Source organism: Vidua macroura, chromosome 7 (genome assembly GCF_024509145.1).
Source record: "Vidua macroura isolate BioBank_ID:100142 chromosome 7, ASM2450914v1, whole genome shotgun sequence".
In the NCBI taxonomy this organism is placed as follows: Eukaryota; Metazoa; Chordata; class Aves; order Passeriformes; family Viduidae; genus Vidua; species Vidua macroura.
The window spans coordinates 40,272,131-40,288,815 of NC_071577.1; the positions used below are offsets into that span (position 1 = coordinate 40,272,131).

The following is a 16,685-nucleotide window of genomic DNA, read 5'->3' on the forward strand; positions in this document are numbered from 1 at the left end:
CCTTTTTCCCTCAAAGCACAGTTCCCCACTCAGGGCCACAGAGCTGGAAGCACTCCGAGCACGTTCCTTGGTCCACATCCCTCGGGAGTCTGTGGGTGTTCCTTCCTGCTGAAGTGGCAGGTGGTGACAAACTCAGGCTTAGTGTCACTGCAAGGATATTCCTTACATGTCTTCATTTCTCTTCTTTGTTCTCCTTTTCCTCTCAGTCACCACCCCTCTCCCCTCCTGCTCCACCTTTACTGTGGAGGCAGATTGGAGGCATCACTGTGATTTTATGGTATAAAAACATTCACGGGCCTTGTTTCCCCAAACTTCTAGGGAAAGCTGTTTAAAGCTGTGTCTTGGCCACACGTGCAATCCATTATTTGTTGATTTATGTTAATAAATCACCTGTTCCCTTTACCTGAGAACAGGTGTTGTGTCCCAGTCCTTGCCTGGGCACTGGGGTGCAGGGACAGCCCCAGGTGCCAGGCCCCTCCTCTCTTTCAGCCCTGACAACATGGGGCTGCTGGACCCGGCCACCAGCGATGGCAGAGTGATCTTCTTCCTGCCCTGGGAGAAGATGACGATCGCAGGCACCACGGACAGCCCCACGGATGTCACCTCCCACCCCATCCCCACGGAGGAGGACATCAACTTCATCCTGAGCGAAGTGCGCAACTACCTGGGCCCCGACGTGGAAGGTAACCCCCAGGAACCCTTCCTGGGAAGGGCTGGGGGGCGTTCCAGCCTGGGGGAGAATGTGCTGCTGCCTGAAGCTGTGGCTCTTGGCATCTGGCTGTCCCACAGCGCTGTGCTGAGGTGTCAGCATGAGCTGTGCAGTGATGCTGCTCCAGCCCCTCCAGGCCCCCATCAGCCCCCTGACACAGCTGCCCACAGCTGCCCACATCTCCCCAGCTGCCACATCCACCTGGTTTGGGGTGACTCCACCACTGCCCTGGGCAGCCGTCTTTCCTCCACAGTGAGGGTTTGGTTTATTTAAATTATTCTGTGAAAGCATTTGTACTGCTGCGTTTCTGCTGCAGCATTAAAATAAGTCTGAAAAGCACTCGGGCAGGAGCACTGTAACACACTTAGGTTTAGGAAAACCTGCTGCCTGGAGATGGGAATGAACGATTCCTTGTTTCCTGAAGTGGAGAACTGATGTCTGCATGTTGGGTGAAGTTCTGAACGTGTCCAGGGAAGCTCCTGGAGCAGCAGTTGGTGTTGGAACCGCAGGAGATCAGGGAGGGAGATGGGAATATGAATAGGACAGAGATTAGATGGGATATTGGGAAGAAATTCCTGGCTGGGAGGGTGGGCAGGCCCTGGCACAGGTGCCCAGAGCAGCTGTGGCTGCCCCTGGATCCCTGGCAGTGTCCCAGGCCAGGCTGGACAGGGCTGGGAGCAGCCTGGGACAGTGGGAGGTGTCCCTGCCATGGCAGGGCTGGGATGGGATGAGCTGCAAGGTCTGTCCCAAGCCAGGCCGTTCCCTGGTTTCCCACGTATTTTCCAGCAGCACATTGGGAAGTGTTCAGTCCCTCTGGCTCAGCCCAGCTGGGCCTGTGCTGGTTTTCCTGTGCAATTACTGTTTATAGATGGCTGGAGCTGAAATAACAACGGCACTGCCCATATCACCCCTCGACAGCCCTGCCTCTGCTGCCAGAGCCAGTGCCAGGGTTATCAGCTTCCACAGGCTTGGACACCTTCCAGCTGCTTAATTACAGCGTCACGCGTGCTGCTTTCTGTAGTTTCATTAGTTTATAAACCTAATACAGGGTCTTGTGTCTGTGATTAACACTTCATTTTGGCAGGTTGAACACGCTGGCAGAGCACATTGATTTCGGAAATCTATTCTGTGTTCTTTGGGGGATGTTTTTTACACCCTTTTAGTGATTTTTCAATTATCGGTCATTTGAAAGTTGTAGTAAAAACATGTTCCAAAGACTTCAGTATAAAGCAAATTGCTAACTGCACTTAGAGTGAAGGCTGTGGATAAAGATGGCTTGTCAAGAGGAAATCTTGGAATAATAGCCTTCAATCTAGAGGAAAAGCTTGGAAGATCTGAAAGGAAATGTTACACTCATGTAACAAACTTTGTTTTGATTTACAAAATGTAATGTCAGGACTGTTCAGGTTCATTGGGAAGAATTTTTGTGGAAAGAGGGGGTCAGGCTGGAGCTGCCCAGGGAGGTTTGGAGTCCCCATGCCTGGAACTGTCCAGGGGACACCTGGATGTGGCACTCAGTGCTCTGGGCTGGTGACAAGGTGGGCATTGGCCTGGGAGGGCTTTTCCAACATCAGTGGTTCTGAGATTCCATAGCCCAGCTTCTCCCCTGGCTCTGGGGGCTCTCCCCAGCTCTGGGGGTGCTCAGGGCCGAGCAGGGTGTGGGACAGCCCTTGGCAGTGCCCAGTGGGAACTGGGCACGCCTGGGCTCGGGCTGGCCGTGCCTCAGTGTGGCTCTGCACAGTGAGAAGAGGAGATGTGCTGGCAGCCTGGAGTGGCATCCGGCCCCTGGTCACCAACCCCGACTCCAAGGACACCCAGTCCTTATCCCGGAACCACGTCGTGACCATCAGCGACAGCGGCCTCATCACCATTGCAGGTACTGGGGGTTCCTTCAAACTCCAGCTCTGCTGGGCTTCCCCAGGGCATTCCATGCAAAAACCTTGTTCCGTGGGAATGCTTCTGCTCCTGTAACTCTGTCAGTGGCAGCAGGCATCTGGGAGCAAGCCTGGCGCCAGTCATGTGATATATGGAATACACAGATGTGTCTGTAGGGTGTAAGAGCTTGTATTCCTGCTGCTTTCCCAAATAACGAGGTGAGCACTGTTCCCCCAGGTGGGAAGTGGACAACCTACCGCGCCATGGCGCGGGACACCATCGACGCGGCCGTGCGCGAGCACAGCCTGCAGGCAGGCTCCTGCAGAACCATGGGGCTGCAGCTGGAGGGGGCTCAGGACTGGAGCCCCACGCTCTACATCAGACTGGTCCAGGACTACGGACTGGAAAGTGAGGTGAGTCCTGGCTTCCTGCCTCGGAGGGGTTTGGTCTTCCCCTCAATCAAACACCAGCGTAACTTGGGCAAAGGTGTGGTGAGCCCAGTCAGAGCTGGGGCAGAGATAGTTCTAACAGAAATAAGGTTAGTGATTGTTCATCATCTTCCCCTTTTTTCTTCCTCTGTATCTTGACTGTTTCCTGCTAAAAATGCCCTGACTTGCTGGGGTCTGTGGTCCCTGCAGCCCCCCGAGCTGTGCAGCAGCATGATCACCGTATGGCAGGAGAGCTGGGCTGTCAGGCCTGGTGGCACAGACACGGCAGGGCAGTGCTGGTCCAGCCTCCCACAGCACAGAGCTTCCTCCCACACTGTCACACTCCAACACCCTTGGCAGCCTGTTTGTTATTGGGGATGAGGGAAAGGTTAAGGAACATGTGTCTTTCATGTGCTTTCGAAGCATGCTGGATTTGTTTTCCTCTCCACAGGTGGCTCAGCACCTGGCTTCCACCTACGGGGACAAGGCTTTTGAGGTGGCCAAAATAGCCCAGGTGACAGGGAAGAGGTGGCCTATTGTTGGGAAACGTCTGGTATCTGAATTTCCTTACATTGAAGCTGAGGTATGTGGGAAAACCATGTCACCTTCTGTGATTGCGTCCTTGGGATGAGCAGGTCGATGGCTCTGAAACATCTCCTTGAGCCCTTTCCTTTGGGGAGGCCAAGATATTTTCTATGCCTGTACCTGGAGCACACTTCGTGTATTGATATATATGCACATTAATATATTTATGCACAATTCTGTCAGAGTCCAGGACATCCCTCTGGCTGCCCTGGCTGGCTCCAGACCCTGGCAGGGGGCTTGGAGACCTTGGCATGAAGTCAAAAACACCTGTGGCTTCCATTTTAGCCCATGGGAAAAACTGCCAATTCTGTGTGAGGAGTTACAAACCACAAGGGTTTGAGTAGTGTGGTAGTTGAACTAACACAGGGTGGAAAAGTAGAATTTTGGGGTTTTTAGAATGGGGTTCAGGGGGTACAAGATGGAGGGATTTGGGTGTGTCCTAGCTGCCTTCTCCTTCTTCTTGTCCTCCATGTCTTGGTGTGATGGTGACACTTTTCTATTGGTTTAAGGCAGAGATTCACGGTCTAACATAGATGATGGGAATTAGTAATAAATTGTAAACATACCCACGTAGTTTTGAGTATATAAGGTGGGAGCTGCCTGAGGCTCGAGGGCAGATGGCCATGGCCTCCTTGCTAGGCAGAGCTGGGCAGGTCAGAGAAAGAATGTTTATAGATCAGAAGAAATAAACAACCTTGGAAAAGCAATCAGACACATTCCAGGCTCCTTTGGCTGTGCCGGGCTAGGGGACCAAAGACTCTTTACGATCTCGGGGTCACGCTGACCTCAGAACCCCGGGAGAAATGGACACAATTCAGTATTTACATAGCGCCTGTTTTTTACTTCATGCACAAACACCCGATCCCGGGCGGGTTCTGTAAAACGTCCCAAGGAGACGGGAGCTCTGCCAGCCGTGCTCTGGGGTGTGGGGTGCCAGCCCTGTGTCCCCTTTGCCCCTCCAGGTGGTGTATGGGGTGAAGGAGTACGCGCGCACCGCCGTGGACATCATCTCCCGGCGCACCCGCCTGGCCTTCCTCAACGTGCAGGCTGCCGACGAGGCCCTGCCCCGCATCGTGGACATCATGGCCAAGGAGCTCAACTGGTGCGAGCAGAAGAAGAAGGTACGGAGGGCCCTCTCCAGCTGCAGCTGCTGCCTTTTTGCCTGAGTTTCCCGTGTTAAGGATCCCAGTTGGGTGAATAGAGAACTACAAGTGATGTTTTATTCCCGGCAGAATGAGTCACTTGGTGCATTTCATTCTAAAGACTTTATCTGGGATTAGCCAGGGTGGAGGGGAACGGGAAGATCTGTATCCTCTTGCTCCCCAGCCTTAGAAATGAAAGCAGGCTTGGCATTGCTGTCTTATTCCTGTCAGTTATTTTGCTTTACTGACACTTCTCAACAGATCTGCCTCAGCCAAGGAAGCTCCTGTAATGATAAAGAACCTGCCTGGTGTTGAGCTCCCTGATTTTTTTTCTGATTTTGGACAGCTATGTGAATCATCACACTAAGATATCAAGTGGGAGAGAAATGACAAGTTGTAGGCCTGGCCTAAAAAGGCCATTTCTTCCTGAAAGGGGCAGACAGACTGTGTGTGACTGAAGGTGTGGATGCTCCTGAAAGCATTTACACAGAAATTAGAAGTCTTTACTAGCCTGGATACCTTTTTCCAAGGGTAAAAAGTGCCTAAGTTTAACTTCTTTATACTTCTTAGCTGCCATCTGCTTAGTTTGGGGACCTTAGAAAAGTACTGGTTAAGTGGAAGAAGCTAATAGTAAAGTATAAAAAATAAATACTTGTGTAAGAACTTGCTATTGCTCGGATACTCAGGTTTTGTGTTTTCATTGCAGGAAGAGCTTGAAACCGCTAAAACATTCCTGTACTATGAAATGGGCTACAAAGTGAAAACAGATCAGTTAACAGACAGGTCTGAGATCAGCCTGGTGCCTTCAGACATTGAGAGGTGAGTGAGGCAGGAGGGCTGCCCGAGCTGCTGTCCCTGCAGCCCGTGGCACCCTGACGGGCCAGCCCCTCCCTGGCAGGTACAAGAAGCGGTTCCGCATGTTTGACAAGGACAAGAAGGGCTTCATCACCATCCTGGACGTGCAGCGAGTGCTGCAGGTGAGCTGCCCCCTGCTCCTGACTCCCTCTGGGAGCAGCCTGTCAGAGGGTGAGGCCCGGGCTGCTGAGCCCCCTCCTCCTGTGCTCGTCCCTGCAGAGCATCAGCGTGCAGATGGACGAGAACACCCTCCACGAGATCCTCAACGAGGTGGATCTCAACAAAAACGGGCAGGTGGAGCTCAACGAGTTCCTGCAGGTACGTGCCTCCTCTGGGTCCTGGAAAGGCTGGATTTCAAACTGCAAAGACACAGCTGGGGAACTTTTCCCCTTGCTTAGGGCTGGGCTGGAGACCAGGGGATTGTTACCTGTGGTGGTGGTGGTGGTACAAGGGGCACACAGAGCATCCTCAAGCAGCTTGGAAATTCAGGTGTTTTTTTTTTTTTTTGCCTAGTCAGACTCAAAGAACAAGTCCAATTTACAAAGTATGCCCCAGACCTGAATTTGGCATTTTAAGCCCAGAAATGCTGTTTAAATATATTAAAGATTATATGGGTGTCCATTGGAAGGTACATGGCAGGAGTGTGCACACTGACATTATCTGCAGCTGTTAAGGGTTATTATAAAAATGAGTAAACTAAGAAACTGAATAATAACTAAATAACCAAATATTTATAGTGATAAATAGTAATATAACTATAATAATGATGAACTGAATATTATAAAGAATGATCTTGTAGTTAGAGCCCATGCAGGCCCTATAACCCATTTTAATTCCTGGATTGGCTAAATTGTCCCAGTTTCTCTGAAAAAAATTCCATGCATCTGCTTTTTGGGGGGCTTTCAAGCAAACCCAAGGGTGCTCCCTTTGCATAAGTCAGCTGGGTTGATGTTTGAGGAGTCTTTTTTGGGGTGGTATTTCAGAGCCTGCCCTGTCTCCCCTGCCCGGTGGCAATGATGAATGCCAAACAGGAGGGAAATTAATGCTGGGGATTTTGGTCAATGTCAGCCCTTTCTTCACTGTGTCAAGTTAAACAAACAAGATCAAGGCAAAGGAAATGGTAATTGTCTCTCTGGAGATGAGCTGGGGATAAGAGCAGCATTGTTGAATCTAAATGCAGAAAATTTTCACAGGTTGTGTCCAGCATTAGCAAAAAGGAGTATTTATTTGCCTAAAATGCAGCAATTGAGCTGAGGAGCTGCAGTGAATTTGGGGGAAGGGGAAAAACCAAACCGAACAAGCCAGGGGGGAAGGAGAACCAATGGCTTTGGGAGTTTATGCTGATCTGTTCAAATGGGAGAGAGCAGCCCAGCTGGGTTCTGGCTGCTGGAAGGGAACACCCTGCTACCTCCACTGGAAGCCTTTCACTGGGGCAGCCCAGCCCTTTCTGCAGGGCTGAGCTAGCTGGAGTTTGGTAACTTGGGTGCATTGGCTGGGGAGCTGAAACAACCAGTAATTGTTGTTCTGTGGGGTTTGGGGGCGTTCTGGGGTGGTTTTGCTACGCTGACCAGTCTCACCAGGGATTGCCAGCCCTGCATCATCCCACAGAATGCAAAGGCCAGGCAGTGCTTAGGAGTATTTCAGGGTTGTTTGTGCAAACCTATCACCCTGTGGCTCCTGCACATCTCCCAGAGCAGCCTGGGTGTGGAGCAGCAGTGATGGGGATGCCTTGAGCAGGCTGCCCTGGAGCAGAGGCTGGGCAGAGTGACAGAACAAAGCAGGGATCTATTAAAGGATCTCCTCCATGGATCCACCTTGGGCAGCACCAGAGCCCAGCCAGGGCTGCACCCAAGAGGAACCAAAATGGTCCCAAAATGCACGAGCGCTCCCGGGGGCTCTCACTGGGATCAGCTCTGCTCCATTTGCACCTTGCAGTTCATTGTCCCATTCCAGCTTTAGCCCAGGCACTCCCATCCTGCTTGTTTTTCTCTCTGCAGCCCACGCTGTTTGTGCTCCTGGGCCTGAGCTTTGGATCATTTGTCCTTGGTGCCCAGCTGGAGCAGGAATTGTTTTGTCTCCCTGCTCTGTGCAGAGAGCTCAGCAACACTCAATGTGAAGCTCAGAGCTGCACACCAAAGCAGCACAGAGCCTGGAAAATATAAAATCTAAACCTGAGGCATCAATGGCACTGCAGGGCTGAGCCCTCTCCTGTGCCTTGCACTGCTCCAGGGAAGCACTCAGTGCTAAGCAGGAAGGTGCCACTGAAATGAACTGGGGTTGCCATGGAAGGAGCAAAATACATTAAATGTTTGTTTAATTTTTTAATGGATCTGTTAAGTCAGTGCCCAGTACTTGAGTGTTTGCTTTCTGAAAACTTTCAAGTAATTGCGTTTCGGCGCAGAACTTGTGCAAGGCCTGGGCAAATATTTGTGGAGGTTTGTGTTGGAAAATAGAGCAGGTTGTGCCTGGGGGCTGCTGGCTTGCAGAGGTGGGAGCAGAGCAGGGCTGGCCTTGGCCACCTTCATGGGGCTCAGGGGGCTGGCAGAGAGTGGCCCTGGTGCTTGGTGCTGTCACGCTGCGACACGAAATAACTCACAGAAGCAGGCTAGATGTAAAAGGAAAGAAAAAGAACCCAAAAAAGCAACTTTATGTTCTGACTCCACTGTATATACAACAGCAGAAATGACAGTGGATTGGAGGGTGAAAGTGCCACCTCTCCAACCACACTGGTCAAACCAACAGCCCATCAATTCTCTCCTCCCACAAAGAAGAATGCAAAACAATCATTATTTACGTGAACGTGCGTGAGAAAACTCAGCTGAGATATGTAAATATCAGAAGGCACAGGAACTTTTAGAAGAACTTTAAAACGCTCAAAAGAACAGGGCGACACGGTGCCCGTGGAGTGATGGGGCAAGCAGGGCTGCCCGGGGCAGGCAGCAGAGCTGGCACAGAGCCCGGGGCACAGGGGCTGCCTGGGGCAGGGCTGGGCTCCTGCAGAGCCAGCTGCTGGCAGTGCTGCTCCACGAGGCACAGGGCGCCTTGGAACTGCAGGTGGGATCTAAAGGGCACCCCGTGTTCAACCAGCAGGAATCGTGGAGTGCCAGAGTGGCTAGGGTGGGAAGGGGCCTGGAAGCCCATCACATTCCTCTAAAGCACGTTGCCCCAGGCTCTGGCAGGCCGGTGGCCCTGGAGGGTGGCTGAGCAGGAGGCAGTGCCTCTGCTGCTGGGAGATCCCTCCGTGCACAGGCCTGGCCTCGTCCCCGTGGCTCTGGGGTTGGGAGGGACGCCAGGGAGAAGGGCACACCACATTTGCACAGGTCCAGCTGCAAGCCTAACGAGCAGCTTTTCCTGTGGGAGGAGGGAATCTGAGGGATTCCTGCAGTCCATGGGAGTAAGAAATTGCATTTGGCAAGTGCCAATTGCTTCCCCAGCGCTCTCTGCAGAGCTGGCTGCAGGTAATTTCAGCTCTAATGCTGGCTTTATCCATGGGATAAAAAAGAATTAACTAAAATCTTAGCACTAGTGTGCTTTCAGTGGGAGAGAGAAGAGTCCAGCTTCCAGGACTTAGAGGCAAATTAGTTTTAAAAGTCTATGAAGGAATTTGGATTTGAAAGAATTGTGGGAGTCAAGTACAGTGTCTCTCCAGAGAAAGGCAGGTGGGTGGAAAAGGGCAGGTCTGGGATCAGTGATGGATCAGGAATCATGAAATCCCTGCATGATGTGGGCTGGGAGGGACCCTAAAGCTCATCTGCAAGCCAGGGCCAGGGACACCTTGCACTAGATCAGGGTGTTCCAGCCTGGCCTGGGGCACTGCCAGGGGTCCAGGGGCAGCCACAGCTGCTCTGGGCACCCTGTGCCAGGGCCTGCCCACCCTCCCAGGGAACTATTTCTTCCTAAATGGAAAAAAAATCCTGAATCTTCTGGAGCTGCATCCCTCAGATACTACAACTAACCAGGTGCAGCCTGTGCACCTGCAGGGTTTTCCCACAATCTCAGATGTCACAGAGGAGCTCCAGCGATGGCGGCTGGCTGCACTGGTGGTGTCTGCACTGCTCCAAGTGCATCATGCTGGGTACTTGCCCTCCTCCTGCCACCAGGACTGGCCAGAGCAGTCTCTGCCAGTCCTGCCAGGTGTGAGGGAGCCTGGGCGAGGCTCTGAGGCCGCAGCTGGGGTTTGCAGTTTGGGTTTGCAGCTGGGGTTTGCAGTTTGGGGTTTGCAGCTGGGGTTTGCAGTTGGGGTTTGCAGTTTGGGGTTTACAGTTTGGGGCTTGCAGTTTGTTTGGGTTTACAGTTTGGGGTTTGCAGTTTGGGTTTACAGGTTGAGTTTGCAGTTTGGGGTTTGCAGTTTGGTTTACAGTTTGGGGCTTGCAGTTTTGGGTTTACAGTTTGGTTTACAGTTTGTGGTTTGCAGTTTGGTTTGCAGTTTGGGGTTTGCAGTTTGGTTTGCAGTTTGGGGTTTGCAGTTTTGGGTTTGCAGTTGGGGTTTACAGTTTGGGGTTTGCAGTTTGGGGTTTGCAGTTTGGGGTTTACAGTTTGGGATTTGCAGTTTGGGGTTTACAGTTTGGGGTTTACAGTTTGGTTTGCAGTTTGGTTTACAGTTTGGGGTTTGCAGTTTGGGGTTTGCAGTTTTGGGTTTACAGTTTGGTTTACAGTTTGGGGTTTGCAGTTTTGGGTTTACAGTTTGGGGTTTGCAGTTTGGTTTGCAGTTTTGGGTTTACAGTTTGGGTTTGCAGTTTGGTTTGCAGTTTGGGGTTTGCAGTTTGGGTTTACAGTTTGGGGTTTGCAGTTTGGGTTTGCAGTTTTGGGTTTACAGTTTGGGTTTGCAGTTTTGGGTTTGCAGTTGGGGTTTACAGTTTGGGGTTTGCAGTTTGGGTTTGCAGTTTTGGGTTTACAGTTTGGGTTTGCAGTTTTGGGTTTGCAGTTGGGGTTTACAGTTTGGGGTTTGCAGTTTGGGTTTGCAGTTTGGTTTACAGTTTGTGGTTTACAGTTTGGGGTTTGCAGTTTGGGTTTGCAGTTTGGTTTACAGTCTGGTTTACAGTTTGGGGTTTGCAGTTTGTTTGGGTTTGCAGTTTGGGTTTACAGTTTGGGTTTACAGTTTGGGGTTTGCAGTTTGGGTTTACAGTTTGGGTTTACAGTTTGGGTTTACAGTTTGGGTTTGCAGTTTGGGGTTTGCAGTTTGTTTGGGTTTACAGCTTGGGGTTTGCAGTTTGGGAACCCAGGCGTGCGGGCTCCCCGCGGTGGCTCTGGCCCGCGGCGCGCTGGCAGCCCCTGAGTCGCTGTCCCGTGTCCCCAGCTGATGAGTGCCATCCAGAAGGGCCGTGTGTCGGGCAGCAGGCTGGCCGTGCTGATGAAGAGCGCCGAGGAGAACCTCTGGCGCCGCCAGGCCATCCCTGTGGACCGCAGCGGCGGCGGGCTCTGAGCCCCAGGGCGCTCCTGGCCCCGGGGCAGCTCTCCCAGGAGACTCCGGTGTTTGTCCTGGCACCGATGATTTCCCTGCTGCTCCGGGACGTGGCCTGGCTGGGGTGTCCTGGCAGGGCTCAGGAGTGCGGGCTGCAGCGCTCTGGGCACGCCCTGCCCCGGCCCTTGACGTTTGCATCGCCTTCACTTGGGTGCTCAGAGGGAATCCTGCCCTTCGACGCGCTGAGTTCTGCCAACACGACATCTCTAAGCTGCCTCTGCCTCTTCAGCAAGGAGCAAGAGAGGGAAAGCTGTGCTCTGGAGTGGAGACACCATTCCAGAGGAGCACTTCCTGGGGGTGGGGGCAGTGGAGACGTGTCCTGAGCCTGCTCTGGGTGGTGGGTTTGCCCTGTTACTGCAGTGCTGCCAGCACTTGGCCACTCAGAAATTCCAGCCGGAAAACAAGACACCTGGATTAATCACCCGAGGTAATAATGTAGCTGAAAGCTGGGCACAGCTTCCCTTCTCCCCTGTTAACACAAATAAACTGCCTCTAATAAATGGCATTGTCTGCAGGTGGTGCTTTGTGCAGTGAAATAAAGGCAAAAGGTGTTTTATACTAAAAAGAGCTTCAAGCTTGGGGCAAACCCTGATGCTGTGTAGGACAGAGCAGGTTTTGGTAGCACAACGTTGTTAAATATTAATTTAAAAATGCTCAGACACAGTGAAAAAAACAAAGTGTGTGTCTTGCATCCTACTAACTTTTCTAGAAGAAAAGGGCTGTTTTTCAGCAGCTCAATGGAAAACCAAAGCGTGGAGCCCTCACTGGAGCTGTTTCCAGCACTGCTGTACCTGCCTGTTGTCCCCCTGCTGCTGGGTTGGGCTGAGATCAGGTGGGAGATTGCTGCCTGATGTAGAACAAGGCAGGGAAGCCTGGTTTTCTGCTGGATTTGGCATCTGCTGTATTCCCTGAGTAGAGCAATTTCCACCTCAAATCAAGCTTCACTTCCCAGGGGTCAGAATTTCTGCTGAAGTAAAAAATTTGATGTATTTAACTGGTATCACCACGTCCACTGATGGAAAATAACATCCATCAGGGATGCCCAACAGGGCAGGAGTGAACAGCAAGGATTCCTTGATACTTTAACAGGGAAAATGGCTCCAGACACAAATGGAGATGCTGAGGAGTGGTGGGTTATAGCACAGTGAGTGCAGATGCTGTCTTGGGCTGCAGTAGCAGAGCCCTTAACAAAAACATTAAACATCCAGGTGCTGAGAAACAGTAGATACAGAAGAAAAGGGTAAGACTCACCTAAAATGAGTTCCTAGAACAGCTCAGATGGGGTTTGCCTGTTCAGTTTGCTTTTTGGTGCAGATGTTGTTCAGGCTCTGGCTCTGTGCTTCGAGCAGGGCTGAGGAAGGGGGAGTTGGCACATCTGGCACCACAAGGATGAACAAAGGGGTTTGTTCCCATGGCCCTGCAGGCTTTTCCTTTTGAGCTGTGTTCCAGAATGTTCAGGGCAAGGATGGAACGTTTGTGTTCAAACGCACGGTGACAGGTTCCACATGTCCTGCAGAATGAAGTGAATGTGTAACACACAGAAATTTTGGCTCAGTGAGCGAGGGAAGGGTGCAGGATTCTGCTGTTAACAGAAGTGTAAGGGGAAAAAAACAAAGTAAAAGTCATGAAGCCTTTTCCAGGCCACGTGAGGAAGAAATATTTCCAGTGTTGAACAGGTATTTTGTAAGGAAAAAATATTTTCACTATTGAACAGCTTTTGTACAGTTTAAAGATAAATTCTCCACTCCTCTCTAACTTGCATTGTTAAAATAATAACCTGAATTTACCTGGAAAGCAGGATTTCTGTGTTGTACCTAAAATATGCTCTTTGTTCTCATTTTGCTAATCTTGCTTCTGGAATGTGGCTGTGGGTTCTCCTGGCTGTGTGTCCCTGGGCATGGATTTGCTTTGTGTCACCTCCTGCTCCCCTGCAGGGCACAGCCAGGCCTGCAGTGACAGGGACAGCTGCACGTGTTCCCCCAGCAGTACAGGAAAACTCCCACGTGTTTGTTTATTTATCCCCTGCTCCTGTCTGCAGGAATGCTGCCTTTGCTCTGTGGGGCTTTTCGTGTGGGTGTGCTGTGGGAAGAGTTGTGTGGTGTCTCTGTCTTGCTGCGCTGGTCTGGGATGGAAAAGCAGGAGTGGGACTGTGTGTGTGAAGTGAAGATTTCTGGGTTTTCTCTGGGTGTTTTGTGTTGTAAGTGACGTGCCCCTGTGGGGAGGGGGGGTCCATGCAGTGTCTGGGTGTGTATAAATACCTGTACAGACACGCTGCAGGTTTCCACGTGGCACTTCGGTCTGTTGTCAGGTTCCTCTTGCAGCCTGGGCTGTAAAATAATGCTGTGTTTGAAACTGGGTTGTCATTTTTACAACTGTCCTGGTGTTTTCCTGCCATTATTTATTACCTTTGATATCTGGAATGAGCCGCATGCGTTTATTGAGCAATAAGAGGATGTATTTAATGTGCCTTGTTTTTAACTGAGTGAGGACTGAAAGCATGAATCAATAAAACTGGCTAAAAAAGCTCCTTTCGCTGGCAGTTTGTTGTGCCAGGTGCACAAATACCTTGGAGTCGCCCTGGGGAAGTTTCTCTGGGAAGGAGGAGGTGGGGATGGACGGGTTTGGGGAACAGAGCCCGGGTTGCCCACGCCTTCCCCTCTTAGCTCAGACCTGAGTGCTCTGCAGGGAGTGGGAGTGAGGAGTGAGGAGTGAGTGCAGCCTCGGCACTGCCGGGAGGTGACAGTGGCAGTGGCAGGTGAGGAGTCCTGCACTGCCCTGGGGCTGGAACGGCAGCAGCCACTGGGCTCGGCCGATAGCGAGACCTGCATTTTCCTCCTGATCTTCACTGCCGGCCGGGAGCAGCCCCCACGCTCGGGTGGGTTTGATCCTGACCCAGACCTGTGCCAGGGGGCAGGAGAGGTTTCCCAGTCCCTGTGGGTCGTGTTCCGTGTCAGGTGAGCCCGGGCTGCCACGGGTGTTCCAGCAGAGCAGATCCATTTTCCCTGTCAGGGAGTCAGCAGCGCCCTTAGCAGCGTGAGCACAATCTCCATAATCTCCAGATTATTTCGTGGGTTCATTTACACTTGTAGCAGGGATATTGCACAGCTGCCACGGAGCTGTGCTGATGTACAAGCAGCTCCCTCCACGTGGGAATGAGCCAGACCCGAGGGGAACCACAGAGATTATGGATTTTCCCCTAATCCACGGCGTGTAAGTGATAAGGCAAAGGATGTTTGCTGTGATCAGCTTTATCCCAAATATTTTGCAGCACTAGAATTGCCTCGTGTCAAGCTCTTGGCTTTGCTGCTGGAAGGCACAGGAGTCTGGGGCCAGTCCCTTCCTCTGGTGTCTCCCCAGAATGGTCAGAAATTCAGATTTATTGCCCTGGTGTGGCTGTTGCAGCCTGGTTAGAAACACGATGGGGAATACCAGAGCAGCATTAATATCAGCCTCGGGGCCGAGCTGGGTGTGTCCCGTGCCAGCTGATGGCAGCTGTGGGGACAAGGCCACCGTGGGGCTGTGGCCGTGCTGCTGGGACAGCTCCGTGCCCCGGGACGGGCCCTGCCTGCCCCTGCCAAGCCCTCGCAGCCCTCCGGGGGCTGGGGCAGGTGTTCCACACAGCCCAGGTGAGCTGTGGGCAGGGCTGGGGCAGGTGTTCCACACGGCCCAGGTGAGCTGTGTGCAGGGCTGGGGCAGGTGTTCCACACGGCCCAGGTGAGCTGTGGGCAGGGGTCACACACCCCACACTGCCCAGGTGAGCTGTGTGCAGGGGTCACACACCTGCACTGCCCAGGTGAGCTGTGTGCAGGGATCACACACCCCACACTGCCCAGGTGAGCTGTGGGCAGGGATCACACACCCTGCTGTGCCCAGGTGAGCTGTGGGCAGGGGTCACACACCCCCCATGGCCCAGGTGAGCTGTGTGCAGGGGTCACACACCCCCCATGGCCCAGGTGAGCTGTGGGCAGGGGTCACACACCCCCCATGGCCCAGGTGAGCTGTGGGCAGGGGTCACACACCTGCACTGCCCAGGTGAGCTGTGGGCAGGGGTCACACACCCCACACTGCCCAGGTGAGCTGTGTGCAGGGGTCACACACCCCCCATGGCCCAGGTGAGCTGTGGGCAGGGATCACACACCCTGCTGTGCCCAGGTGAGCTGTGGGCAGGGGTCACACACCCCCCATGGCCCAGGTGAGCTGTGTGCAGGGGTCACACACCCCCCATGGCCCAGGTGAGCTGTGGGCAGGGGTCACACACCCCCCATGGCCCAGGTGAGCTGTGGGCAGGGGTCACACACCTGCACTGCCCAGGTGAGCTGTGGGCAGGGGTCACACACCCCACACTGCCCAGGTGAGCTGTGGGCAGGGGTCACACACCCTGCTGTGCCCAGGTGAGCTGTGGGCAGGGGTCACACACCCCACACTGCCCAGGTGAGCTGTGTGCAGGGGTCACACACCTGCACTGCCCAGGTGAGCTGTGTGCAGGGGTCACACACCCCCCCATGGCCCAGGTGAGCTGTGTGCAGGGGTCACACACCCCACACTGCCCAGGTGAGCTGTGGGCAGGGGTCACACACCCCCATGGCCCAGGTGAGCTGTGTGCAGGGGTCACACACCCCCCATGGCCCAGGTGAGCTGTGGGCAGGGGTCACACACCTGCACTGCCCAGGTGAGCTGTGGGCAGGGGTCACACACCCCCCATGGCCCAGGTGAGCTGTGGGCAGGGGTCACACACCCCATGGCCCAGGTGAGCTGTGGGCAGGGGTCACACACCCCCCATGGCCCAGGTGAGCTGTGGGCAGGGGTCACACACCCCCCATGGCCCAGGTGAGCTGTGCCTCACCTGCAGGGACACCTCTCCCTGCCCCGTGCCTTTATTTCCCAGACTGGGCTCTGCCTCCCGCACCCGCCGTGCTCCAGCGGCAGCAGCTGGAATTAAAGGGATCTGTAAACCCGGCAGGCTCGGGGTGGTGCCCCCGTGCCGAGGGCCCTGTCCCCCCCCAGAACAATCCCAGGGCTGCGCTGCCCTTCATTTGCTCTCCCGAATTGTTGCTCCGTTTTTTTCTGCACAGATTCGTTTATTATTTTTGCATCTCTCCAATTAACTGATTTGCAATTCATTCCTATGCAAGCGGAGCTGTTCCTGTCCAAGTCGAGGAGCTGTAAATCTTGGATCTATTGAGCTGACAGGGGAATATATTTCATTTTTCCCCATGAATCATTTGCCATCCTTATTGCAGAAAAATGGCAAAATTATGGTGTACTGTGTTTTCATAAATTACTGCTTTTCTCTCCCCCTCCTGCACTCCTCTAATTTGTAATTTCCTGGGAGGAAGAGGAGTGTGGGAGCCCAGAGTAGCCAGGTGAACAGGGCTTGCTTCTCCCTGAATTATCTGAAAAGCTGTCTCATCTCTTTTAAACCGTGCGAGGAACAACTAATAAAGCTTTCATATGAATTTAAAAACTGATTATTGCTACTGAAGTTCTTTTGGTTTGGTGTTAAGAGATTCTCCGGTTAAACTGTTGTAGGAAGGAGGGAGCAGTAAGCAGGGATACTTTACTGGGAGTTTTTCCCCCCCTTCCTTTAGATTTCTGCTTTCTTGCATCAAAATATTGTGAACTGCAGAAAG

At 52.8% G+C, this 16,685-nt stretch overlaps 1 protein-coding gene across 2 annotated transcripts in view; it reads left to right on the forward strand.

Annotated features, from left to right (window-relative positions):
• GPD2 (glycerol-3-phosphate dehydrogenase 2) overlaps window positions 1-13,582 on the forward strand; it is a 52,947-nt gene extending 39,365 nt beyond the window's left edge. For both annotated transcript variants that reach the window (XM_053981892.1, XM_053981893.1), the window contains exons 9-17: window positions 490-683; window positions 2,451-2,585; window positions 2,822-2,997; window positions 3,464-3,595; window positions 4,560-4,718; window positions 5,446-5,558; window positions 5,638-5,716; window positions 5,814-5,912; window positions 10,891-13,582. In XM_053981892.1, coding sequence (XP_053837867.1) covers window positions 490-683; window positions 2,451-2,585; window positions 2,822-2,997; window positions 3,464-3,595; window positions 4,560-4,718; window positions 5,446-5,558; window positions 5,638-5,716; window positions 5,814-5,912; window positions 10,891-11,016 — 1,213 coding nt within the window. In that variant the 3' untranslated portion in view covers window positions 11,017-13,582. The remainder of the gene's footprint in view (window positions 1-489; window positions 684-2,450; window positions 2,586-2,821; window positions 2,998-3,463; window positions 3,596-4,559; window positions 4,719-5,445; window positions 5,559-5,637; window positions 5,717-5,813; window positions 5,913-10,890) is intronic.
• Window positions 13,583-16,685: the final 3,103 nt, after the last annotated feature.